General features: G+C 40.6%; 3 protein-coding genes across 3 annotated transcripts in view; all 3 read right to left on the bottom strand.

Annotated features, from left to right (window-relative positions):
• snx29 (sorting nexin 29) overlaps positions 1 to 8,896 on the bottom strand; it is a 152,808-nt gene extending 143,912 nt beyond the window's left edge. Inside the window, exons 1-8 of the mRNA XM_084077833.1 lie at positions 8,501 to 8,896; positions 7,631 to 7,695; positions 6,179 to 6,231; positions 5,262 to 5,386; positions 2,530 to 2,710; positions 1,661 to 1,731; positions 842 to 1,159; positions 97 to 559 (exon numbers count right to left, since the gene is read on the bottom strand). Of these exons, the coding sequence (XP_083933959.1) occupies positions 97 to 559; positions 842 to 1,159; positions 1,661 to 1,731; positions 2,530 to 2,710; positions 5,262 to 5,386; positions 6,179 to 6,231; positions 7,631 to 7,695; positions 8,501 to 8,507 (1,283 nt within the window). The 5' untranslated portion in view covers positions 8,508 to 8,896. The remainder of the gene's footprint in view (positions 1 to 96; positions 560 to 841; positions 1,160 to 1,660; positions 1,732 to 2,529; positions 2,711 to 5,261; positions 5,387 to 6,178; positions 6,232 to 7,630; positions 7,696 to 8,500) is intronic.
• A 3,670-nt stretch (positions 8,897 to 12,566) lies between these two features.
• Positions 12,567 to 13,106, bottom strand: LOC311060119 (transmembrane protein 238-like; the record flags this gene model as incomplete). The annotated part of the gene is made up of 1 exon (XM_084078245.1): positions 12,567 to 13,106. One exon carries the CDS (start codon positions 13,104 to 13,106, stop codon positions 12,567 to 12,569), a length of 540 nt encoding a protein of 179 aa, XP_083934371.1.
• Positions 13,107 to 15,164: 2,058 nt separating this feature from the next.
• On the bottom strand, positions 15,165 to 21,072 carry rsl1d1 (ribosomal L1 domain containing 1). Its single transcript, XM_084078462.1, has 9 exons — positions 20,970 to 21,072; positions 19,519 to 19,658; positions 18,534 to 18,672; positions 17,939 to 18,087; positions 17,207 to 17,308; positions 16,496 to 16,589; positions 15,960 to 16,097; positions 15,599 to 15,706; positions 15,165 to 15,447 (listed from the first exon to the last, which is right to left on the bottom strand). Exons 1-9 carry the CDS (start codon positions 21,009 to 21,011, stop codon positions 15,343 to 15,345), a joined length of 1,017 nt encoding a protein of 338 aa, XP_083934588.1. The 5' UTR covers positions 21,012 to 21,072; the 3' UTR covers positions 15,165 to 15,342.
• Positions 21,073 to 27,981: the final 6,909 nt, after the last annotated feature.

The following is a 27,981-nucleotide window of genomic DNA, read 5'->3' on the forward strand; positions in this document are numbered from 1 at the left end:
AGAATGTGGCCAAATAGCAATGTGATACATCATATTTGTAACAATTGTTCTGTGAGCAGTAAGACACTCAGACAGACTTAAAACGTGTCCACTCACTGGTCTGAGCCAACATGATCATCTGCATGAGTCGGCACTCTGGGCTTGTACACGTCCTCTTCGTCTTCCTCATTCTCCTCCTCTTCCTCGTTGTCTATGCTCTTGCTGTCCGGCAGCTGGGGTGCAGGTGCTGCATTTGCTGTAGCACTAGCAGTTGTACTAGTAGCAGTGCTACTAGCAGTGGGAGGAGGGTTGTACGAGAAATTGTTGGGGCGCTGGGGGCTGACGATGCCTGGCTCGGGCATGCCATTGTGGGGAGGGAGGGAGAGGGAGAAAGCAGGCTCCAGGGGGTCCATGCCCTCCTCCACGCTGCCCCAGGGAGCTACGCGGCTCTTCGGCACCTCTGCCCCGCCTCCACCCCCTTCCTCCTCGTCCTCCGCCCCTCCCCCATCCAGCTCGTCGTCGAAGGAGATGATGTTTGTGATCTTCTTCCTCCTACGGCGCTCCTTCCTCAGCCCAGAGTCTGAATGGAGACAAAGAGAAGAGAAGAGAAGAGAAGAGCAGAGAAGAGAAGAGAAGAGAAGAGAAGAGAAGAGAAGAGAAGAGAAGAGAAGAGAAGAGAAGAGAAGAGAAGAGAAGAGAAGAGAAGAGAAGAGAAGAGAAGAGAAGAGAAGAGAAGAGAAGAGAAGAGAAGAGAAGAGAAGAGAAGAGAAGAGAAGAGAAGAGAAGAGAAGAGAAGATTTCAACAACACATGTCTGGAAGATGAAGCCTTTTGGATGTCAGGTAACACTAGGTCCTCCTTACCAGCAGAGATACTGCGTGGCATGACGGGCAGCGGGTCCGAGATCCCTCTTCCTCCCCCCGTGCCTCCTCCTCCAACGAGTCCTCCAGGTGTGAAACCCGGCACGGCGGACGTGGCCGTGCTAATCTCCCGCAGGAGGCTGCTGACGCCCTGCGTCGACTCCTTCCACAGGCTCCCGATGCCGTGGGTGGACTCCTTCAGGAGGTGGGTCACTGACGAACCCGCGCCACCACCACCTCCTGTCCCACTGCCTCCCACTCCTCCTCCCCCGTTAAGGTCGCTGTTGTCAATGTTGATTGCAAACAGAATGGAGTTCAAACCTGCAGAGGAAGCCGAACACGGTACAGTTCTCGGATACAGGTACACTGCACAGTGCAAGCACTCAGTGAACGTTTCAAAAAGACAGACAAACGAGGTCTAAAGCCGAATCAATACAACTATCAGCATGAAAAACAGCGGGCCACAACCCCAAAATATAAATCCAGGTACAGAATTATCTATTGGTTTGCCATTGTTCTGTTGTAATAATGTACAAAGTATGCACCCTTCAGAACGTTTAAATAAATAAACCCACTTATGTCACACACAAAAAGTTTAAAACACATACTGTATTCAAGAAAGACAAAAAACACCTTGGAATGACTTTACCTCACATTGATTTTCAGTCAGTAACCCTCAGTGCTATAATCCTAAACTTAACCTCAAAGTCTAACTTTTCTATTGATCTAGCTACCCATTCCGCCATCCAATGCATTCAGAGGTAACACAAAACAGAGGTAAAAGAGTATCCACAGTACACCCCCACCCACACATACACTAACCTGCAGCCATTGTGGGAAGCATGCTTGCTCTCTCCTCATCCAGAGTAAAAGCCCAGTCTTCATAGTAAGCACTGGAGAACAGAGAGGGAAAATGAGGTGAGATCAGGATACTGTATGATAAATCATCGGCAACAGAAGGTACACCTCAGCTCTAGTCTAGATCGGCTATTTGCACTATTAAATAGAATGATATTAAATTTGGGGGAGACATAAAATTTCTCTTTTGGGTCTCGAGCTAAACAGATTGGTAACCACTGCTGTAGAGAAGCTGAGACAGCAGGAGTATGAGAATGGCACTATACTAGATTAATACCCAATTTGTAAAGATGCCACAAAAAGTGCAAACCTGCGAGACGCGTGGGCTCCAACACAGACAAAAGGCGAAAGAGCCTGCATCTCCTTTTAGAATTGCAGAGGCATTACAGTTGCAATGAGGCTGTGATGTTTCACACCACTTACATCAGATTATCATCAGAGAAACGCGCTCATGCACGCACATTGGGGTGCAACAGTTAATCAAACTAATTGATTCAATCCATTAAAAAATGATTGCGATAATGTAATAAGATAATCGATTCATAAACTACCTCTATCATGGGCATGTCATAGGTGAAATACTTTTTTTTAAGTAAAAAAACTATTAAAACTTTTAATTTTTTAAGTAAAAGTAGCACTGCAGCGCGTTGTGATGCGCTTTTAGATTGGCTATTTTTGCACAACACCATTGTCCCATGAAGTATAAAATAGGGCCTAAATGACTAATCAATTAATTGATACATCAATATAATAATAAATAATCGATAGTTGCAGCCCTACTGTCAAACTCATACTACCCCCAACCAGGTGGTCTGTCTCTTTCCCACACTGACCCGAGGCGTGAGCGGTCGGCCAGTAGGGCGTGCAGGTAGCGCTCCAGGGAGTGTTCGTTGAGGGAGCAGCGCAGCCAGGCCCGGCCGCGGCCCAGCTCCGACGAGATGTGACGAAGCGAGTAGAACCGTTGCAACTCGTGGCGGTTCAGATGCTCCTTCACATAGGACCAGAAGGTCAGGTCTGAGAAAGGGAGGAAACAAGAGGAGGGAAGTGAGGAGGGGAAGGAAAATGGAAAAGTGTTTGTATGTATGTGTGTGTGTGTGTGTGTGTTTGGGGGGGGGGGGGGGGGGGTGCACAGAAAATACTTTTCAACATAATGTTGTTTGGGACCAAAGTGGTAGACAGACGAACGGACGGAACGACAGCTATATCTTAGACCTGCTGCTAGCGGAGCTAACAAGACTGGGTTCAACGTTAGCGTTAGCGTGACTTCATGTGGTGACCAGGTTCTGATGCCAGTTGTCTATCACATACAGTATCTATGACATACTGTATGATGCGACCACCATCCACTTTTCTTAGAAAAGCCTGGCTCTGAAAGAGTCTAGCTAATGACTTCATCCGTGCCCAAATTTTGCGGACGCTTATAGAGACAGCTTAGCCTGTTTCAGAGCCACACTGTAAAACGATGCAGTGTGAAGTGGACTGCCTTCTAATCTTTACAAAGAGCACATGTTCCTACAAAAGGTCTGTCTGTGGACCAGTCAAGCACTGGAGACAAAAAAGATATTTCTCAAGACTCAGCAGTCTGCGACAAATGTACTTGTTCACACCCTGAGGCACATAGCTTCACCGCCAGTAACGTCAGCAAATCCTCCATATTCAGCTGTTGCAAAAACTCAAACTGACAACTAAAATAAAGAAAAACTTTCACCTCTGGAAAGTCTCGCTTCTCCTGTATAGTTTTCTGAAGCGTGGTAATTAGTGAGAATGAACGTCTCCTGCTTTGCATGTGATTAGCATAGTGCATGATCTCTTAACGGCGCGTTTAAAATCAGGCTTGCTATTTCCGGAGGTGGTGAAGCATGCTAGTTCGTTAGGTAAGGAACACCGTAAGCTTGTCCGTCCAAAATCCTCTTTGAATGTAAAAAGTCTCCAAAAACCTATGGTGGGCTGAACTTTCAAATTTTAATGACAGTGGCAAAATAGTTTTGAGATGAATGTATAATGTATCTCAATTCTCAACATTTTCCAAAGCCAGAATAAAAAAAGACAAATTTTTGTTTGTCAATAATCTGTCGAGAATACCGACATTATCTCTGATATTTTCTTGTCATTTAATGCAAATACACATAATGATGTGATGTGATATTCCATATTTCAAAATGTAATTATTATTAAATGCCATGATTTCATATTCAACTGTAATATAGTACATACTATATGGAATATATGCTTAAAATCGTTTTATAGCCTACATTCAGGATAGGCTTACATTCTTGCATTTTTAACCATTGCTTTTAAAACAAGCTTGTAAATTAATTATGTTCTTACTCGATTTGGTGCTTGAGTGACCTTGTGTTCTTGTTGGAATGGGCAGTGTCTATATAGCAGAGTAGCCTTTATAGGCTATAAAGGCTTAAAGCTCCTTGTTTTATTGAGCAGTTTACATTCACTTGTATTTAGCTTTTGATTAGATCAATGCTGCAGCGTTTCCTTGGCGGTCCATCAATTAAAACAGTCGCACAACAAACGCGTTGGTGACCGGGATGTTTAAGACAAAGGGTACCAAAGTATTTAGCCTATTCATGTTTGCTTGCTTGCTTGAGCAGTGCTATCCACTTTGCTGTGACAGGGTTTCTTGTTGAGAGATATCTCTCTCAACCTTGGCAACAAAACCAACAGAGCACTACAACGGTCCATGTCCACTTTGCTGCTCATCATGTTAAGAGCTTCGGCACACCTTGCCACACCTGACCTGCATATTGATTTATGACACAGACGTAGCGGAGGTTCTCTCTTTAAAGAGGCTAATTGGAGCGAGGCATTAAAAGCAACTTTTTTTCTTTCTTTCTTTTAACCACGATAATTGAAATGCGGGACAATCAGAACATTGTTCTGTTCATGTGGGATGCGAGACAAACATCCCGCAGTGTCGCATTTTGTGATCAACTTAGCCTCTCAACGACCTCCAAGACTCCCCATGTCACGTGAGCTTGCTCAGGTCCTCTATGACTTTGACTGTCCTCCCTATACCAACGTGAGAATATTTTTTCCCCCAGGAGGAAGAAACTAGGCCATCCGGCAGCAAAAGTAGCCTTCCAAAACGTAGCTTTAATGTCGCTTATCGCCACAAATGATTTGGGAATCTGAGCTAGCAACATATCACCCTCAATCAAAAATATATTGTGTTAACATGAACAAAACAATCTTTAAAAAAATGCAGAGCTTATAATACTGAAATGGATTGAGAATAAAGTAAAATAGAGCACCCAGAAGCATGTGTATCTGAGACATCAGTTAATGACATCGTGCCATGGAGGGCCCAGTGTACACAGCGTTATCATTCAAATAACCAAATACTACAACAACTGAGAGCATTAAATGGCACTCCTTCAACCAGATAACAAGAAAGTGCAGTGTACCTGGTTTAGATTTGGAACTCCATGGCACATTGGACAGTTTTCTATTTCTACCAAGAGACAACTAGCTTGTTTGGCATTTCATTGAGTCTTGTGTACAATCAATCAATCAATCAATCCATCAATCATGTGGTCAGTGAGTGAGGTACCTCCATCGGTCTTACTGCTGAGGCCTGCAACCTGTTTGAGAGCAGCAGCAGTAAGGGCCAGGCCCCTGCTTTTCCTCAGGCCATGCTGGAGCACTGCTTCAAACTGGGCACACAGACAGGTTACCCTATGGAGAGGACATACCACTTCTAGTTAAACTGATGTGAGTTACTAGTAACTATAAAGTACTAAGTAATGCTACTGAACTTGATAGTGGAGAAAAGACTGATTTAAGAATGTAATGTATTGTGTTTGTGTCCATGAATTATTAACTGTGCAAAAAAAGAAGTAAGACTAAATTATTCTGGTGAGTTTGTTGACGTTTGAATGATTTTGGACAAAATCTAAACAAAAGGGGGGAAATAGTCTATGTTTATACAGAAGCTATGAGACATATATAGACAATAACATGTATGTATTGATGGCAGTATGGGCTTTTAATATATGCATTTTTTACTAACTGCCACCCTGGCATATACAGTACTATACACACAAGCACACAGGACCACTAACCATCACAAAACTTCATACTGACAAAGACCAATCAATGTGTAGACAGACACAATGCACATGACCTCACAACGACACACACACACACACACACACACACACACACACACACACACACACACACACACACACACACACACACACACACACACACACACACACACACACACACACACACACACACACACACACACACACACACACACACACAATCTCACAAACACCCAGACATCCTATCACAATGACCTCAAACTTGGCATATTGACAAATTAACCCACAGGTAGACAGAACAAAGCAAAACCATAGTAGTATCACCTGGCTAACCTAAATCCTACAAACATGAGATACTGAACCAATGCACATAAAATGTCATTTGAGGAAGCATTGCAAAACAAGGATATTTTCTTACCTGCTGTCTGAGTCAGAAGCAATCTCTTTTCTTCCTCCAAAACGAATTTGGCACTGTAAAGATATGAGCATGCCAATAGGCTTGATAACTATGACAATTGTATTTGTTAGGCTGTTCAGTTGGGAATCTCCCTCCACACAACAACAACTTGTAGCAGGAAGCAGCCTAACCTGCTAGTGTAGTCAGAAAACAGGAATTAATTGTCTACCTGGAACTGCACTGTTCGTATACTGTAATAAACAGGGATTCTAAACAGAATACTTAATTCAGTGTAGCTGTTTAATGAGAAACTAATTGATAGGTCAGTGTAATTAACTACCTGGTAGGGAAGTAGACCGCGCAATCTGGGTTCTCCGTCCAGGAATGAGGTTCACCACATAAACCCTAGGTATACACTGCATTGACCGTCCCCCAGAGATCTATACCTGGCCACCTCATTTTTTTTTTCCTACAACAAATCGGCGAAAGCAGCAGGTCTACAAGCTCACAGCGCGTCACGGTGAGGTCGCTAGGGTTCATGTGGTAAAGAACCACTAATGTACACTACACTAATGCTAATATTGAGATAACAGTGCTCTCCTTAAACCACATGTGGTGCCCATTTAGAAATTTCCTTTAAGCATTTATACTCAATTGGTAACCTAGTGGCAGCCTTTGTACGAGTCCCTTGAAGCTGTGGTCTTCAACAGGGGGACCGGGACCCCTTAGGGGTCCTCAGAGTTACTACAGGGGGTGCTCTAAAAAAAAAAACCCTAGCATCGCTATTCTGTGGGGAACGTTCGCCAAAAATAGCACAGCACAACGCATTGTGAGCTTGTAGATCGACTATTTTTGATGAGAAGGTTTGGTGTAGAGCAGACCAAGTACAGAGGCAAATGTCAAGTTTAGTTAAGTATTGAGGGTTTAAAGGGGAAATCCACCCATTTTCAATATTTAACTATGTCATTAATATAGCATAAAGGAGTTGTGTGGAAATAAGAAAAAAGTTCCCCCCTTTTCTTTTTGCCTTGAACTGGAGGATTGATTGTGAGTTTAACATTGCAAATTACAACGTGATGACTCATCATGTTGTAATTTGCAATGTTAAACCCACAATCAATCCTCCAGTTCAAGGCAACACAGAAAGGGGGGAACTTTTTTCTTATTTCCACACAACTCCTTTATGCTATATTAATGACATAGTTAAATATTGAAAATGGGTGGATTTCCCCTTTAAGTGGTTAAATGTCTGCCAACATATTAATAGAAAAGATAATGTATAAACATAAAGAAAATATGAATTTACACAACACTCATAGTGTTGTCAAACAAGTCTATGAAGCTATATGAAAAGGTTTAATCTGCGACACAATTTTATACAATATGTAGTGGGGGTCCCTGCTTCATCTCTCTCTCCACTAAGGGGTCCTTGGCCTGAAAAAGACCCATGCCTTAAAGTCTGTGCTTGCTCACCTGTTTGACAGCATCCAGTAGTCTCTCTAGGAGATGTTGCCTTTTGGTGTCACTCTGTTGAGTGCCTGGAACACAAAAGTACACATACAGATAAAAGAGCAGGTACTTCCTAAGGTTGCTGTATAACATTGTTATAACATACTACTAACCCCCTTAATATTTTTAAGTAGAGTTTCATGAATGAGTGATTAAAATGATTCCTATGTGGACACAGTGGTGGTAGGTGCTACATGTATGTACCTGACGAAAGAACGTACTTTCATTATTCTGGGAGCATTGAAGACACTAGTGTGCAGACATTTTCCTTTTGTGCTAGTGAAGCCATAGACATACTTGCATCATTTAACAATCTTACAGGTTTAAGGCATCAAATAGACAGTAATGACACTTATTCTACAACGTTGAGAGAATAAATAAATGCAAAATTAGGGCTAAGATTGATAGTTACTATCTTAATGATAAAACTTTGCTTGTCATTGAGAAACTGACCAGGGAGAGAACGAGCAGAGCCACTCAATAGGATATCTAGCAACATTCCTCTCATGCAATGCATTTAACATTAGCCTAAAGTCTATGTGTGGCTGATAGTCAAATGAACAGAAGGGAGAATACAACAGGCGTCAGTAAGCCACGATTTCAAAAGCATATGAGGGATACATGATTGGGAATTGAGATACATGATTACCGGTATATTAGTATTAAAACAGGCATACCCCATATCATGATCCTATTGGGAATTGATACATGATTATATTAGTTATTAAAACAGGCATACCCCCATATTATTCCATGTATCCCACACTTAGACCAAATTGACATTCACGTGTGAATGACCCATTAAGAAACTTTAACCATAGATAAAAAACCCACCGTTCATTCTGACTGGCCAACCGCGACGGTGACATTCAAACTAAATAAATAGCTTTAGTTATCCTTCTCAAGCAGAGCGGTTCATTCCGGGTATATTGTGGCGCCTAGAAGAACCAGAAGAAGGTCTTGGAGCGACCCATGGTGCCTCTCTCAGCCGGGTAGAGGATGATGCTCATACGGTGTGAACCCCAGAGGCCTGCCGGGGTCTGTCTGTCTGTCTGTCGCTGCTGGGGTTGTTGTGCTGCAGAGTCACATAAACAGCGACATTTTTGTGACGAACAAAAGTGGTGGGTTCCGAACCATGGACTAGGTTGTCTAAAATGTCACTGGTCATTTAGAAGAGATAATAGAGATGTTATGGTCTGTGGCTGTGCTACTACCCCCCTGTGACACTGCGAAAAGGGAAACAAGAGTGGAAAGCTGTAGCATAAATGGTCACGTGACCAATACACTGGCTGTCATATGACACAAACGAGTGCATGGGATTTGTAGTTTATTGCTATCCGGTGTGTAGCGGTCGGGTATTTTGTAGCCTACATTAATACATTGTTGTAAAGTTCATGCTGGATTGTATCCAGTGATGGAAAAAGTACTCGCATGTTTTACTTAAGTAAAAGTGTCAATGTAGAAATACTCTAATACGTATATATAAGTAACAGTCCAGAATTTAAAATTTACTTGAGTAAAAGACTAAAGTGCAAAAGTATTGGTATCAAAAAATGTACTTAAAGACAAGTACCAAAAAAGATCACTTGCACCTTTAACCTGCCCATTCCAAGAGTCTTATCCGTCCACAACAGGGGGTCTTCAATAGGGGGTCCGGGACCCCTAGGGGGTCCTCAGGGTTACTACAGGGGGTCCGCCAAATCTTTGTGTGATATGTTTTTTTTTACCGTAACCACTTGAACCCTATATAGCATCCCTTTTTCTGAGGAGAACTTTAGCCAAAAATAGCAGATCTACAAGCTCACAACGGCAACGCCTCACGCTGCGAGGCGCCTTGTGAGCTTGTAGATCGGCTATTTTTGGCAAAGAGGTATAGGTTTAGAGGGAAAAAGAGCAGACCAAGTAAAAAAAAACATTAATCTGAAACACAATTTTATACAATATAGAGTAGGGGGTCCCTGCTTTATCTCTCTCTCAGCTAGGGGGTCCTTGGCCTGAAAAGGTTGAAGACCCCTGGTCCACAATGTTTAATCTTCGGTTATCCACTGCACAGGTGATTAGCCTCTATACGTTTTACCAGAGCCCACACTGTGTAATTAATCTGTTATTTATTTTCCTAGTGTGCCATGTGAACTCAGAATGCGTTACAGCTCCCAAGCAAGAATCCACAGCACTATGCACTCTGCTAAGGCTTACAACGATCAGCTGTTTGGTTTTCTTGTCTTTGGTTGGTCTGGAAAGGGGTTTGTTATTGTTAGGCGTTAATCAATTCTATGTGCTTTTTATAAAGTAATTTTCTCTTTTCTCAGCTTTTTTAGATACATTTATTTAGGGGGAACATTGCGCAGAAATCCCAGCAACGGATCATTCAATAAATTGGTCAATGGTCACGTTACACAATTATGATTTCCATCAATTCACATTCACTACTTAGCTCAATGCAGCCCTATTTCAGATTAACACCATTTGGTATACTCAGCTTTACCACCACTTGCTGCCTGGCAAAACAGCTCCACCTGCTGTTAAATGTAAAACTGTCACTAAACTGACAATTTTACTGGCATAAATTCATCAGGTGCTTTGAGTTTGTACCTTTTTTTTTCACTTTATTTTGTCGCTGTCAAGCAGAAACCTTGCATCCATACTTCATCTGAACTCAAGCAGCATCCGAGCAATTATGATTTCCATCGATTCAGATTGAATTTCTTAGCTCAATAATCAGCACATACAGATATATATATATTTTTTTGTACATATTTTTCACTCTCCATACCAGTAACCTGTAAACTGATTGCATGACATTCTGTATAGTAGTGTGTATATCTGTCTGTCTCTTATATGTCATCATGATTTGTGTGCATGGGGTACTCATCTTAAACAAGCTTAGTGCTTAATGAGTTTTCCAGTTTAGTAGACCTTGTATTGTGAATTTGTACTTCCATGTACTGTCATGTACTGTTCTCATGTCTTAAATGTCTAAATAAAGTACATCAATCAATCAAGCACTATTTCAGAGTAGCACCATTTTGTATACTTGGCTTTACCACCACTTGTTGCCTGGCAAAACAGCTCTGCCCGCTGTTAAATGTAAAACTGTCACTATTTGCACTTGTTTGACTGCAGAGCGCTCCATTTGCCATTTATGGTAATACCATAGCAGCATCTTCAGAACACTGAATAACTTAAAATAATATTTTTGTTAGTTTTTTGGCCACAGTTCATTTACCGTAAATGTGGGCACGTAGTGTAGCCAAGGCCAGATATGTTAGCCTACATAACGAGACAAATCTGCCAGAGCAAAATGTGTCATACCAGGCTAATATAACGTGTGGTTGAATCATTGCACCAGGATTTCCTATACTGCACCAGAGATGTGTTTGTCCTCATACTGTGTAGAGTTGTCATGGCAAACAGCTTTCATCATGGAAGCCAGTTTTGAAAATTATTTTATTGTCTAACCTGATAGTGAACTTCAGTCACTTCCCCAATTTCCAGCTGTTATTCTGCATTATTGTGTTGCATAACCAAATGTATGAAACCGTTCACAAGCACCCTAACAACAGGACATTTGGTTTGCAGGAAGACATGATACTGTACATAATACCTACAACATTTCCAGTCAAAAGAAATATAAGTTTAAAAAAAATACAAGTTTATGTATATAGGTAAAAAATATATATTGCCTACTAACAAATATACAGACTAACACAAAAGTTTTGACTGAAGGTAAATTATACCAGATCCTTAAACATAAAATACAACTGCCCTAGAGTAAGATAAACACACACTGGAGAGAGAAAGACAAGACAAACTATACATGCAGTCGATAAATGTCTTTTGCTGATAAGTGATATTCATCCTTAGGATGAATATCACTTATCAGCAAAAGATATGATAGGATTCGTATCATATCTTATCTAAGACAGTTTTACTGGCATCCATTCACCCCTATCAGAGCAAGTCATCAAGTGCTTCGATTTTGTGCTTTTTCCCCCTTATTTAGTCGCTGTCGGGCAGAAACCTTGCATCTATATCTCCATGCATCTCCATATATCTTTTTAGCTGTCAGACACTTGATTGTCCACTCTCGTTATAAAATTAAGCATATCTCCCTGTAATGCAGACATTTTGTTTTGACTAACTGTGCGGAAATATCATTGGTTGTATGTAAACATTTAATTGAACAATAAATAGTATATAAACAATTCCAACATGCACATTCAATTTGTAAACTATTTTGTGGTAGAGTAGGCTTAAAACAAATGTATTAACAATTAGAATATGTGAAGACTGTCTGTTATAATCAGATTGCCACTCTTAAGAGTGTATACTTCATTTTGAGATCCAGAGGTTAGTTCAGTGTATACAAAATACTATTACTAAGTACAATAAAACAAACATGCATAGGCCCATTTCACATTACAAGTCTTAGATCTTTTCTTTCCTATTCACATAAAATAAAGTCTTGGATATTCATATCAACTGAATATCGTCAATAACAATAGCCATTGACAGATGAACACTCATGTGGATTCATAGCCAATTTGTTTTTGTTAGCCTAGTTTGTGTGTGTGTGTGTGTGTGTGTGTGTGTGTGTGTGTGTGTGTGTGTGTGTGTGTGTGTGTGTGTGTGTGTGTGTGTGTGTGTGTGTGTGTGTGTGTGTGTGTGTGTGTGTGTGTGCGTGTGCGTGTGCGTGTGTGTGTGTGCACGCGTGTGTGCGTGCGTGCTTAAGCACATACGAGTTTGTGTGCAAAGTGTATGCCCTATCTACTAGATAAGGACATGTCCAGAAAATACCTTGGTATTGCTTAATCATTACAAGCGCAGCAAGTACACTTCATTTAAAAATGCTTTCATAAAGCAACAATTTGACAATTCCTTTGAGGATTAACTGCCCAGATCATATTGAAAGAGTCTCCCTCACATATTCTTTCGATGAAGCCTGTTGAGGAGTGTTTTGACATATGACAGAAAGTGCCACGTCAGGAGTCTGCTGCTGTGCAGCAGTTGAAGCCTTGTCGTCTCCCACTGTGTCCAAAGACTGTGGCTCCATGGGGCTGTCTTTGTTGGCCCTGCCATTCCTCCTGAATGAGTTCCTGATCCCGTTGGAGAGTCGGTCAGACATGCGCCTCACCACCTTGCTGATTCCTTTCTGGTTCTTCAGCTTCATCATGCCCACATCATCCTCCAGCTCCTCGGGGGGGACATCGATGTTCCCACTGTACCAGAACACCCACCAGATGAGGCTAAGGAAGATGATAATTGCGCCGGCATAAATGAAAAGGTCGTGGATCACCAGGCCACCAAACACCCCCACCATCATGATGAACACGCCGAGGATGTCGTGCGCCACTGCGAACCAGAAGGAGCACTTGCACCGGCCCACGCCTCCGTACCTCCTCTCCTCCACGACCGGCACCATCTGTACGGCCGTTGACATGGTTGCAGTGGAGTTAGGCTACTCCAAACCGAAAGACCAGAATGTATCAATCCACAAAGATAGGATGCTGTCCCCTCAGTGGGTGATTCCTTTACAAATGTCCAGGTAGATAGAGGCAGGCAGCAAGGCTTTGGGCTGCTGGCAATCCTGCAGTAAGTAAAGTGCACTGTTGTCCAAAACTGGCTGAGACACATACAGTATATCAGCCCACATGTTCAAAGTACATTGACCCTCAGTGCTTATCAGCTGGAAACTATACAGCAGAGTGGTGATTGGAGTTTATAGGGAAATGATGTTGAAATGATGTTGTCATTGCAGGCAGTTTACTCTGCAAGATAATGTAAGGTTCTTCTATGTCCTTCCACTGTACAACATGTCATTTGTAATCCCTGCAGAGCAGCTATCATTGCTTTTCACCTGAATTAAGTTTCAGATGGAATTGGGAATCACCCTCAACTAAAACATTGAAAGTTTCCCCAACACACGTCAGGCAAGACAATCTTTATTGAGGCAAAGCGTTACTGCGCAACTTGTGCAACAAGTGACAGCTCTCTGCTGTCACTCACTCTTCAAAATTTTGCACTTCATCATATGACAGAGTAAATGGCCAAAAATAGCCAATATACAAGCTCATGATGCGATGTGTTGGGAGATTGTAGAGCTGCTATTCTATATTTTTGATAATGTTTGAAAATATTTGAAAACATGCGCAAAGGGACGCCTGGTTGAAAGTGGTTCAGAATTATCTCCCTAATGTTGACTTTTCCCTCCTTACACTATACACAGCTTCCATGCCTACAAGTCTCTTGCCACGGTCCTTTTCGTCTGAGCTTCTCCTTCAGTATGGGTATCCACACCAGGCCAACCACCACAAACATCAGCCCTATGGATAGGCAGGCTGGGGCAATGCCGTGGGGTGTGCCGGGGACTCCTGCTGAGTGGAGCAGAAAAAGGACTGCCCCCATAGCAGACATCAATGCTCCCATCACTATGGCGATGATGGGTTTGTGGAAGTAGGTCCAACTTGGGGGCTGCAGAATTCTGGGAGGGGGTTCCGTTTGCAGGCTCTACCTCACAGAAGTATCTGAATCAAAGTGACGTGGAAAGGAGGTTTCTCCTGACACTTCCATGCTCTGACTGTTCTAAAGGATGATGCCGCTTCCCTATTTCTCAGGATCGGTGTGGACCATAGTCTTTTTGTTAAAAAACTGACTCGTTTCTCAAAAGAGATTATTTAACCGTCAACTAGTGAAAACAAACATACACCTTCCAATACAAGTATGAACTTCTCAATGTCTGGATAACATATACCAGTGGTGGAAAAAATACTTGAGATATTTTACTTAAGTAAAAGTATCAATACTGTAATATAGAAATACTCTGTTACAAATAAAAATCCGGAATCCAAAATTTACTTGAGTAAAAGTACAAAACTATTGGTATAAAAATGTACTTAAAGTACCAAAAGTTAAAGTACAAAAATGTTTGAAAATAGCAGATCTACAAGCTCACAACGCGGCACAATGTGACATGTTGTGAGCTTGTAGATCGTCTATTTTCAAATAGCCTATGTATAAAATAGGGCTAAAGTGGCTAATGTATGTTTTATAATATAATAATTGCAAAGTAACTACTAACTAAAGTTTTCAAATAATTGTAGTGGAGTAAAAGTACAAATTTTGCCTCCAAGATGTAGTGGAGTAGAGGTAAAAGTACTGACAATTGGAAATACTCCAGTAAAGCAAAAATACCTCACAATTGTACTTAAGTACAGTACTTGAGTAAATGTACTTAGTTACTTTACACCACTGCCATATACATACTGTATTTTGGTAGTCTGTGCCCAATGTCACGTTGTTTGAATAAAGGTGTTCTTTAATACGTGTCAACAAGATTTTGATGTGTCCACTTGACTCCTCCAGTGACTACAGCCTTTAAAAACTGTGTGCATCAGCCCAATAAATGTTAATTTGCCAACACTCAAGATTATCATTGGTAATAAATATTCAGACAAAACACAGAATAAAAACATTAATAAAAAAAAAAAAAAGAGTCTAATTTGGGTCAATCAAGTTTTATATAAACTACTTAGTACAGTACAAGAGACAGTTTTTTGTTAGTGAAAGACAAAAACAATTCCATGGCATGTTATTCCTGTATATTTGTATTATTTATAGTCCAGGTTGACATGGTACGTGAAGGGGGAAAGGGCTGATTTAAGAAGCCTGACTGACACTCATTTTGCTTTAGGCGTCTTTCTTTTTCGGGTTCGCTCGAGGGCCTTCTTGGACTTTAGGATCTTTCGTCTATTTGACTGGCTTCTCCGCCCCTTCCTTTTAGCCTTTCACCATGAAAAGGGAGAACAAGAGTAAAATACAATCAATTTGGGGAATCGAGACATGAATGACATTTTGATTTAGGAAAAAAAAAGTATTTGTCATCATAGATACATTCATAAAAACAATCTTAAAAAGGCCCTGTGTTATACTGACCTCCATTTTAGGCTTTTTGCTAGGGGTTCCTATGGGAACTAGTTGTGGAATCTCTTCTTCGCCCTCTGCGTTCATGGGAACAGTTTCTGTCGACTTCTTGGCAGCTGGCTGTAATTCACACAAGAGATACGCTGTTGACAAACAGCCAGGAGTAGGCACAAAACAGGATACGAGTAAACTCACACAAATTACATGTATGCATGCACCAAAAGTTACATACTGAAAGATGAAAATGAAATGACAGGAAGACATATTTTGGCTCAATGGGCGATATTTCCATGTAACCTGAGGTTAATTTAATTGTGCAGTAGCAGCAGCAATACTGAACAATACATTGAGTGGCATTTCCTAGAAGACATACGTTTTGGCGTTTCTTCTCGGCCATGGCCTGTCTCTGCGCGTCCTCCAGCAGGGTGAGGTGGCTGAGGTTCGAGGTGTAGATAGGTAGGGCTGCTGATGCTTCGCTCTTTATGTGGATGATCTTCATCACTGGTCCTTTCTGACAAATGGCAACATGAGCCCATTAACACAGACCCCAAGCGCCATGCCATAGTAGGTGGAACGGTTTCAGTATAACACTTCCACCATAACAAAACGTAGGAGATGAACAAACCTAATACCGTGTTAGGTAAAGCTTCGCAGTTAATCACATACTTCTACATTGTAAAGTTAGGCTCTGTGAAGTTAGGCTCTGTGATTAGTGCTGAATACAGGCATTTCTGTGAAGATGAAAATGTTTCAATACCCATTCGAGAATAGTCTACATGCGATCTACAAAAGTTTATTATTATGATTGCAGTATCTGGCAAAAGAACCATATTAGCTGCAATGGTACAGTTCAAAATTTAAGATATGGGAATTGAGGAACCCAAAAGGTACAACTGGCTGGGGACTCACCATGCGTAGTTTGGTCACCACCGTTTTGACAGCAGCCTCAATGTTGTCTGTTATTTCGTCTGCCGTCATGCCAGAGTGGGCAACACGGGCCATACTGAAAATAGAGCTCATCGTTACTATGAAATTGATGATTACGCTTGGATATGAAGCTCACATGTCTGAGTAAGACTTTTTCCAAGTTTTATACAGCTGTACATATTCAGGCATCATTTAGGTAATTTGAAATTGTAGTTTCAAACAGCTTAATCCTATCCCTTCTAATTGTTTAATTTAATTCAGAAAGCATGCAGTGGTGAAGGGAGGCAGATATATGATGCAAAAAACAGCTCAGACTAATAATTATTTATGATCCTGTTGATGAATTTCAAAATAACTGGGTAACAAGATCATTGTCACCATAATAGCACAGCCACTTCTCAAAACCAAAATAAAAACATCACTTGAAATTCCCGTTTCAAAGTTCTAGAGACAGGCTCCACTGAAATAGGAGGTCCATCTGGATTTACTTTGGAGTCTCTTTTGGCTCCAGTGTTGCCCAGAACCCACACTGAACAAGCAGGAATGGGTTTGCTATGGTGCCATTTTATTTATCAGTAGAAGATCTCTGATTGTATGGCCACAAGACAGTGTTTTTACAACATTTGTGTGTCACTGCATCATTCCATGCCCTTTATTTGTTCTTAATAAAGTAGGTAACATAATGACTAATACCAGCAGCTGCCTTTGTTGGTGACCTTCATGTAGGAACCCTGGATGACACTCTGCATGTGTATGGACAGCTGCTTACTTGTTAGATTAACACACAGAGGGTCCCTGGGGAAGAGAGAGCAGATGTATCATGTATTACTGTTACCCAAGTTTACTTAAATTACTGCAGCAGTTCAAATTAGTTTGTTTCTTTTTGTCAATAACTGACATTTCCCCTATGTACTTTCAGTAATTAACCACTTGAACCCCAGCATGCCTATTCTGGGGGGAACAAAATAGCAGAGCTATTTAAGATCCCGTTAATGAATTTCAAAATAGCTGGGTAACAATATCGTTGTCACCATAATAGCACAGCCCCATCTCAAAACTAAAATAAAAACATCACTTGAAATTCCTGTATCAAAGTTCTAGAGACAGGCTCCACTGAAAAAGGAGGTCCATCTGGATTTACTTTGGAGTCTCTTTTGGCTCCAGTGTTGCCCAGAGCCCACACTGAACAAGCAGGAATGGGTTTGCTATAGTGCCATTTTATTTTAGATCATTAATATTTTGTAATTATTGTTACAAGCTCACAAAGCATTGCAACGTGGTGCGTTGTGAGCTTGTATATCGGCTATTTTTGTCGATTAGATATTGTACACCGAAAAAGCGGTCCAAGTACTGTTGTAACTCAGGTGATTTACTAAGAAAGAATAGAGGGTATAAGTGGGTAAGTGAATGAAACTCCTATCTTACTTCTTCCTCTCATAGAAGTGCTTCCCCAGGTGGCTGGGCAGCAGGCGACGGATGCGATCATCGGACAAGAAGAGGTCATAGTTGCCCGCAAGGCGACGCTTGGCCTCATGTGGCTTGTATTCCGTCTTTAGGACCTTGAATGGGATGATCTGGCACAAGGCAGACAAGGGACAGTAAGAAAAATTAACAAGCACTTTTTTGTTTAAATCAAATTTCAAAGACAGGAAATTACTAGAATCATTTTAAATCCATTTCCACAGTGGCGGGAAATGGCAGAATATAAAGTTCCATAAATATAGGTCAATAATCATGAATGCGACATCTTGTTATGGGGATTATCAGTTAAACTTGATTGATACAGTGGAGAGCGTTTGAGGTCGACCCACAGCAATGTCTCAAAGTTCTAGAGACAGGCTCCATTGAGAAAGGAGGTCCGTCTGGATATACTATGAGTTTCTGTGGCACCTATGTATTACCCATATCCAACACTTCACAGTAAAGACATGGGTTTGCTGAGGTGCTATATAACAACTCACTTACAAGGAAATGTTTACAGCAATGCAAATGGGAACAATGCAAGGATGCCGGGTGGTACCTCTGTGACATTTTTGACTCCTCTCTCTTCCAGCAGCTTCTTGTAGAAACGCTGGGTCTGATCTGTGGTCATGTTTGGTTCATCTCTGGTGAAGAGGCATACTTCATCTGTGTCTGTCCGCTGGCCATGGAGCAGGGGGCTGAGGTCAAGAAGAGTCACACAAATAAATACGTTTGTTTATTACCAATGATTGAGTTGATGTTCATAGCAACTAACGAAAAGTTAGCAGGCGAGTTCAAGGGGACAAAGCCAAAGGCAGTTAGAGAAGGGGAACGAATCTGTCATATGTCCGTTACAGCAGTGGTTCTCAACCTGTGGGGCTGAAAACCACATGATTTTGGGGGGAGGGTCTCCATACAGTAAAGTGACAATTAAGGTCTTTTAAGAGCTTTATACCTAAACAAAAAGGGGGGAAAAGAATAAAGACATGAAATGAAAAAAGACCATTACTACATTTGAGTCTGACACATGTAATGTCTCAAAGTTCTAGAGACAGGCTCCATTGAGAAAGGAGGTCCGTCTGGATATACTATGAGTTTCTGTGGCACCTATGTATTACCCATATCCAACACTTCACAGTAAAGACATGGGTTTGCTGAGGTGCTATATAACAACTCACTTACAAGGAAATGTTTACAAGGAAATGTTTACAGAAATGCAATGGGAACAATGCAAGGATACCGAGAGGTACCGCTGACATTTTTGACTCCTCTCTTCTAGCAGCATTACAGCATCAAAAGTAATCAACAAACTATACTATAAAAGATTGGTCAAACATTGGTCAAATTGTCAAATTATGCAAGAGAAATTGTGAAAATAGCCGATCTATAAGCTCACAAGGCCCAGCTATTTTCACAATATTTATATGTGGAACCGAGTCAAACTAAATGTAATAATGTAGTGCCTCATCTCCTACGATTCCAAGTGCTTGTCAGGGTGGTCCCCAGTTCCAATATGATCGCTGTATGTGTGTTGTGAGACTCACATGCGGATGGACTGGGCCTGTTTGGGGACCTTCCACAAGGTGAACAGAAGACACACATGATGAGTGTCGTCCAGGAGCAGACTGTCTGGGGTGGACTTGGATTTCAGGAAGGCCTGCAGAGCCTGGACGGCCTTTTTCACCTGGAAACCAAACCAAACCACATCAGTCATATAGTTATAAGACACCAACACCATCCAACAACTCATTTACACACAATTCATTCTTTTTTTTTACCGTCAGTACAGAGCTGCTGGCAATGGTGTAAAGTAACTGAGTACATTTCTCAAGTACTGTACTTGATTGATTGATTGATTGATTGATGTACTTTATTTAGTAAGACATGAGAACAACAGTACATGAAGTACAAATTCACAATACGAGGTCTACTAAACTGGAAGACTCATAAAAGCACTGAGCTCGTTTCAAATGAGTTCCCCACGCACACAAATCATGGTGACATATAAGAGACAGACAGTTATACACAACTACTATAGAATGTAATACAATCAGTTTACAGGTTACTGGTAAAAATAGTGAGAAATATGTACAAAAGAAGAAGGAGAGGGGGGGGGGGTAGGTTAGGTTAGGACTTAGACAGGGGCCATTTTCCAATTGCAGCCTCCTGAAGGTGTATCTTTAGGGCAGTTTTGAAGGAGAGTAGGGTTTTACACTACTTTACTCCTTTTGGTAGGGCGTTCCACATTTTTGATGAATAGCATGAGAACGAGTTACTTCCCTTTGTTGACCCAAAAAATGGTTGGACAAGGTTTGTGGAGCTGCCTCTGGTATTGTGATCGTGGACATCATTAACATTTTGGAAGTATTTTATACACTTAAGTACAATTGAGGTATTTCCAATTAGCAGTACTTTTACTTCTACTCCACTACATCTCAGAGGCAAATATTGTACTTTTTACTCTACTATAATTATTTGAAAATGTTGGTTACTAACTAGTTACTTTGTAGATTTTACAAAACATACATTAACTACTTCAGCCTACACATTTGGGCCATTTGAAAATAAATAAATATTTTCTGTTATTTTCAAAAGATCTTTTGACATTTTATACATTCGAAAACTTGTGAAACGGCACAGTCTGCATAATGAGGACTTTCTACCTTCTGGTATTTTAAGTACATTTTGATACCAATATTTTTTGTACTTTTACTCAAGTAAATTGACTTTTACTTGTAAACAGAGTGTTTCTACAATGCAGTATTAATACTTTCACCAAGTAAAAAATGTGAGTACTTTTTCCACCACTGAGAGCTGCTCGTGGCAACAGCGCTCTGCAAGCTAACCGGCTAAGGCTAACATTATCTATGTCTAGGCACTGCAGACAGTGGATACTAACATCTGTCACTATCTAGTAACGACTATAAGATCAGTTACTATTAAAAGGGTACTATTTCTGCTGTAATCTAAAAAGTGATCGTTTAATATATATTACCTGTGTTCTGTCCAACACGAGATCCGCTGCTTTATCAGCCATACTGTCTATTTCACGTGTCGTGTAAGGAAGGAGCGCATGTGCATTGCAGATTCAGCACGACACAGCAGTGTTGCCACATGTTGTGACAGAAATAAGCAACCAGGTCGAGGAAAACAAGCCCAAAAGAAGCAACTTAGTATGTGGCTATTCGAAAATAGCCGATCTACAAGCTCACAACAAATAACAAATCACGAATAATCTTTTAATTAGCAATATTTTAACAACACAAATCTTGGGGGTCCCTGGCATAAAATGTTTTCAGATGGGGGTCCGCAGAGACAAATACATTGATTTGGGGGTCCTCCTGGACTTGAAATGTTTCAGAACAGAATCACTGGTTTAAACAACATTAAGAAACGAGCCCAAAAAGCAACTACACTTTAGAAACAAGCCCCAAAAAAACGCAACCCGCAATTACCAATATTTACAAGCAACTTTACAGAAAAATAAGCCAAAAGTCGCTTATAATAAGCCGACATGGCAACACTGGTACCACGTGTTCTTCGAGTTTTACATCCGTTGTTGTTGGCATCCAGCTTGGTGCACCACCGCCACCTTCTGCTCCGGAGTGTGAATCAGCCAAAATATATCAAATACAGTCACACATACCCTAACCTGACACCGTCAAATGGAAGAAGCTTGCGACACACATTTGTTTCACAGCAAATGAGATTTCCGGAGGGAGGGGGGTTTACCAGGCTACACATACCCTGGCCTGCCCTGAACTAACTATCCAATCCATCCATCCATCCATCTATCCATCTATCCATCTATCTATCCATCTATGAAATTAAACACTCCTATATCCCTTCAGAAATCTAACAGTAGGCCTACTCTTCACTGTTTCCCAAAGAGTGGCTCTCTTATGTTGTTATGCTCATCTGGAAAACGGAATTGTAATAATATAATTCATAAATACATAAATAAATGGGATGATAAAAAATACAATTTTATAATCCCACTCCTCCCCTCTAGGTTACTGCAGCAGAGGTGTCACAGGGGTATCAAGAAGACTCACCTCAAAACCAACTCACCTCAGAGGTAGGAATACTCACCCCGGAAGACTCACCTCAGAGGTAGGAATACTCACCCCCAAGATTTTCGGGGGGTAGGAACACTCACCCCATGACCTGAGAAAACTCACCTCGGAAGACTCACCTCAGAGGTAGGAATACTCACCCCAATGTTTAAAAAAAGGTAGATCTACCGGCTTGTGAGCTTTCCATTTTCACAGAATGCTTTCATAATGTGAGCTTTCCATTTTCACAGAATGCTTTCATAATGATGTTTAATCCATATCTGGATTAATCCATATCTGGATTAAATTCTTTCTTTGAAGGTATAGAATTAATAAAGTGCTTTAAATAGTGCTTTAAATACAAGGTAGATTTCATCAGAAAAGGTAAAAAGGTAAATCTACCGGCTTGTGAGCTTTACATTTTCACAGAATGCTTTCATAATGTGAGCTTTCCATTTTCACAGAATGAATGAAAGGTAGATTTCATCAGAAAAGTGAACAAGGAATGCAAATAGCAAATAGCATGGTCATTTGCTATGTGTCTCCAGCTCCACACCTTGCCCCATCCACCTATTAGATATCAAACAATGAATCATTAAGTGGAATGGGATATTAGTGTTAAGTGGTCAACCCCCCTCCTCCCCTTCACTCCTGTGCCCCCATCAAACAAACAAACAAACAAACAAAGGTAGGAACCCAGAGAAATGAACATTCCAATGTCAATGTATGTTGTTAAATTACATTTAGCTAATTAAAGTGCTTTAAATACAAGGTAGATTTCATCAGAAAAGTGAACATTCCAATGTGTATAATGCAAACAAATACTTACTTAACAAAGAAAAATGAAGAAAAACTCCAGTGAAGGTAAAACACAGGTATAATGTTTTGTTTTCTGTGTGAACACATTTGTGAGAAAAGCTTTTGGTAAGCATTATTGAACTTTAGTTACTTTAGTTACTATTAGATATACATTTCACTATTGTAATATTGAACTTTAGTTACTATTAGATATACATTTCACTATAGTAAGCATTATTGAACTTTAGTTACTATTAGATATACATTTCACTATTGTAAAACATGCATTAAACACTTTTCCCTATTTTTACCTAGGATATTTAGTTACCTACTACTTTGCTGGTATAAATGATAACAGCATAGAACATTGCATTGCACACATGCATTGTTTGAGAACTTTAGTTTTTAGAAATATTACTTTTGGTACATTTTGATGCCTTACTCTTGTGTGTGTGTGTGTGTGTGTGTGTGTGTGTGTGTGTGTGTGTGTGTGTGTGTGTGTGTGTGTGTGTGTGTGTGTGTGTGTGTGTGTGTGTGTGTGTGTGTGTGTGTGTGTGTGTGTGTGTGTATTTTAAACACAAATATATCATTGAACAACATAATTTGGTAATTCTATACCTTCAAAGACAGAATTTAATCCAGTATGGATTAAACGTGTCTCATTATGAAAGCATTCTGTGAAAAAGGAAAGCTCACAAGCCGGTAGATGTGCCTTTTTTAAACATACAGACTTGGTGTAGAGGGGAAAGGTTAAACCCACCCACAAAACAAAAACTCACTGTACATTACACCATTGAGTTTTTCTGGGTGAGTTTTCCTACCCCCGGGGTGAGTGTTCCTACCCCCGGGGTGAGTGTTCCTACCCCCGGGGTGAGTGTTCCGAGGTGAGTTTTCTCAGGTCCTGAGGTGAGTTTACCCACCCCCCGGGGTGACTGTTCCTACCCCCGAGGTGAGTATTCCTTTTTTCAGTTAAGGTGAGTTTGTCTTGAGGTGAGTCTTCTTGTATTCGACACAGGTATACATGTAGTTGTGTTCAACGTAGGTTCTGGAGTAGAGACCGCCCTCTGCTCAGCCTCTCACGTTCATGATCAAGTTCACCTGCGCTGCTTATCTCCCAGCCAATCCACGCAGCAATCACCACAGTATAAATACACCTGCGATTGTATTCATCCCCCTCTTTGATCTCGCTAGCGTTTTTCAAAAATGCCCTCCTCCTCCCCAACATTCCTCCATTATGTTGCTCTCCTAACATTTCTATCTTCTTTCCTCCAGGAGCCCCAGGGGGGGTAGCGTTCGGAGCAGAGGCGACAGACAGCTCCAGGGCCGAGCATCCATGGTCGTCTGGCTCCCGAGACGGTATCAAGAAGACTCACCTCAAAACCAACTCACCTCAGAGGTAGGAATACTCACCCCGGAAGACTCACCTCAGAGGTAGGAATACTCACCCCCAAGATTTTCGGGGGGTAGGAACACTCACCCCATGACCTGAGAAAACTCACCTCGGAAGACTCACCTCAGAGGTAGGAATACTCACCCCAATGTTTAAAAAAAGGTAGATCTACCGGCTTGTGAGCTTTCCATTTTCACAGAATGCTTTCATAATGTGAGCTTTCCATTTTCACAGAATGCTTTCATAATGATGTTTAATCCATATCTGGATTAATCCATATCTGGATTAAATTCTTTCTTTGAAGGTATAGAATTAATAAAGTGCTTTAAATAGTGCTTTAAATACAAGGTAGATTTCATCAGAAAAGGTAAAAAGGTAGATCTACCGGCTTGTGAGCTTTCCATTTTCACAGAATGCTTTCATAATGTGAGCTTTCCATTTTCACAGAATGAATGAAAGGTAGATTTCATCAGAAAAGTGAACAAGGAATGCAAATAGCATGGTCATTTGCTATGTGTCTCCAGCTCCACACCTTGCCCCATCCACCTATTAGATATCAAACAATGAATCATTAAGTGGAATGGGATATTAGTGTTAAGTGGTCAACCCCCCCCCTCCCCTTCACTCCTGTGCCCCCATCAAACAAACAAACAAACAAACAAAGGTAGGAACCCAGAGAAATGAACATTCCAATGTCAATGTATGTTGTTAAATTACATTTAGCTAATTAAAGTGCTTTAAATACAAGGTAGATTTCATCAGAAAAGTGAACATTCCAATGTGTATAATGCAAACAAATACTTACTTAACAAAGAAAAATGAAGAAAAACTCCAGTGAAGGTAAAACACAGGTATAATGTTTTGTTTTCTGTGTGAACACATTTGTGAGAAAAGCTTTTGGTAAGCATTATTGAACTTTAGTTACTTTAGTTACTATTAGATATACATTTCACTATTGTAAGCATTATTGAACTTTAGTTACTATTAGATATACATTTCACTATAGTAAGCATTATTGAACTTTAGTTACTATTAGATATACATTTCACTATTGTAAAACATGCATTAAACACTTTTCCCTATTTTTACCTAGGATATTTAGTTACCTACTACTTTGCTGGTATAAATGATAACAGCATAGAACATTGCATTGCACACATGCATTGTTTGAGAACTTTAGTTTTTAGAAATATTACTTTTGGTACATTTTGATGCCTTACTCTTTGTGTGTGTGTGTGTGTGTGTGTGTGTGTGTGTGTGTGTGTGTGTGTGTGTGTGTGTGTGTGTGTGTGTGTGTGTGTGTGTGTGTGTGTGTGTGTGTGTGTGTGTGTGTGTGTATTTTAAACACAAATATATCATTGAACAACATAATTTGGTAATTCTATACCTTCAAAGACAGAATTTAATCCAGTATGGATTAAACGTGTCTCATTATGAAAGCATTCTGTGAAAAAGGAAAGCTCACAAGCCGGTAGATGTGCCTTTTTTAAACATACAGACTTGGTGTAGAGGGGAAAGGTTAAACCCACCCACAAAACAAAAACTCACTGTACATTACACCATTGAGTTTTTCTGGGTGAGTTTTCCTACCCCCGGGGTGAGTGTTCCTACCCCCGGGGTGAGTGTTCCTACCCCCGGGGTGAGTGTTCCGAGGTGAGTTTTCTCAGGTCCTGAGGTGAGTTTACCCACCCCCCGGGGTGACTGTTCCTACCCCCGAGGTGAATATTCCTTTTTCAGTTGAGGTGAGTTTGTCTTGAGGTGAGTCTTCTTGTATTCCCCGAGACTACACCCCCACCCTGAGTCTCGCCCCTCCTCGGGCTCCTCATCAATACACATACCGCATTGCATTCTGTTGAATAAATACTGTTTAACTCGAGCAGAAGGTGTGGTCTCTTACTAGTGAACACACGGTTACACAACCTCAGCTACAACAGTGCTGACTGTGCACACAAGCTCAATCAAAAGATTCTACATGATTCCAAAATAGTGAAGATTCTATTAGTCTTTTTCAAGTAATAAAAAATCTATTGTCTTTTTGTCCAATGTATGTTTAAGTTCATAAAGTTAACGTAAGTATAACTAAATGCATTTGAAATTAAATAAAAAGTTACTTTTCAGGATTCCAATTAAAAAATAGCAAAAGAAAATCAGGATTCCAATGAAAAAATAGCAGATCTACAAGTTCAAAATGCTTGACGTTTTTAGCTTGTAGATCGGCTATTTTTGCTACTTATGTGTGGCATATGGCAAAGTAGGGGCATTAATTTACGAAAAAAGGAAATGAAGTAAAGAGAGACAGTATGCAATGTGTCCCTCTGAAGTGAGTGTGGAAACATAGTGGCCCTCTCCATCATCAAAGTTGCCCAGCCCTGCACTAGATAGTTATCTCACAATCTCATGTCTGTTGCAATTTAATGGACCTTTTTCACATGACACATGTTGATGGTTAATGCAGGTGAAGGCAATAAGGTTAATTGCCAGTAAGGATTTAAGGAGAAGTATATAGTGACAGTTTATAATGTTCTCACACAACAATAACTGACTCATTGAGCCTAAAAGTCAAAGTTTTTGTTTACAATCAGTTATTTCAAAGAATTGATTGTAAACAAAAACTTTCAGATAATGTGGTTTACAAATAATGTATTTGTGAACCACATCCAGCAGTTAACTCCATGTTCCAAGATCCTCTTTTCTCTCTCTCACACGCACACAATAGCATGTATTGTGACAGCACCTGGACAACTGTTTTTATGTTTCCTTTCTTATCTAACGTACCATGCACCAGTCACTGCAGTCAACGGATTCCTCAGACATATAAGGTGCGTTCGGAAATTACGCACCGGAGCACACTCGCCTATTAGTTTGTATTGGCCAGTGCGCTCAGCGCTGTATTTTCGAACGCGCCCTCAGAGTGTCAGAAGTTCATTTCATGTCATCAAGAGACTTCATTTGATTCCCTCCAAGCCAACGAGAAGACACGAAACTGATTTCAGGTAGGATTATTCAGCACATTTTGTTATTAATCTGCTATGAACAATATGGACATTTCCATAGGTATATATACATATAATATATATATTGTATACGTTCAGGATAGGAGGCCTGTATGTTTTTTTTTTTTTTTTTTTTCAACCATTGCTTTTTAGCCTAATAGACTACAGCCGTTTCTTTGGTCCGGTCCATCAAAGTGTCTCTTGACAGGTCACTATTATTATTCATGTGATATTTGGTGTAATTGCTTAAGTGGTTGAGCACTGTATCCACTTTGTCATGAAAGGATCTGCTAAGGATCTAAAAATGACACTTTGTCTGCTCTTAGGAATATGGGGTTTAAAATGAACTATACTGTACAAACATTTGACAAAATCCATGATCACTGAAATGCAGGACATTTCTGTTCGTGCAAGGGACAAACGTCCCATGCATCTTCAGGACTGTCTTCTAGGCCTATTAGTCACCATCACCAACATGTCCGTAACGGAACATGTTGTCCGTGGCAAGACTTGTCCATGTCCCTGGCAATGTTTTGATTTGAGAAAGAAATTATGAAAAATATATAAATTGATTTCATTATAATGTAAATAAAAATATGTCTTATCTAAGTATTCACAATCTGAGATTTCCTGAATGTGCATGAACTAATATGGTAAAGTGTCGGGATGACATTAAATTCTAGTAATTAATTATCACGCACCGACATCACAGTTGGCCTACCTGTCAATTGTGCCCCATACCGTAACCAGCTGGTAACCGGAAGACTCGTC

The sequence above is a fragment of the Gymnoscopelus microlampas genome (genome assembly GCF_963454915.1).
Source record: "Gymnoscopelus microlampas genome assembly, chromosome: 14".
Classification (NCBI taxonomy): domain Eukaryota; kingdom Metazoa; phylum Chordata; class Actinopteri; order Myctophiformes; family Myctophidae; genus Gymnoscopelus; species Gymnoscopelus microlampas.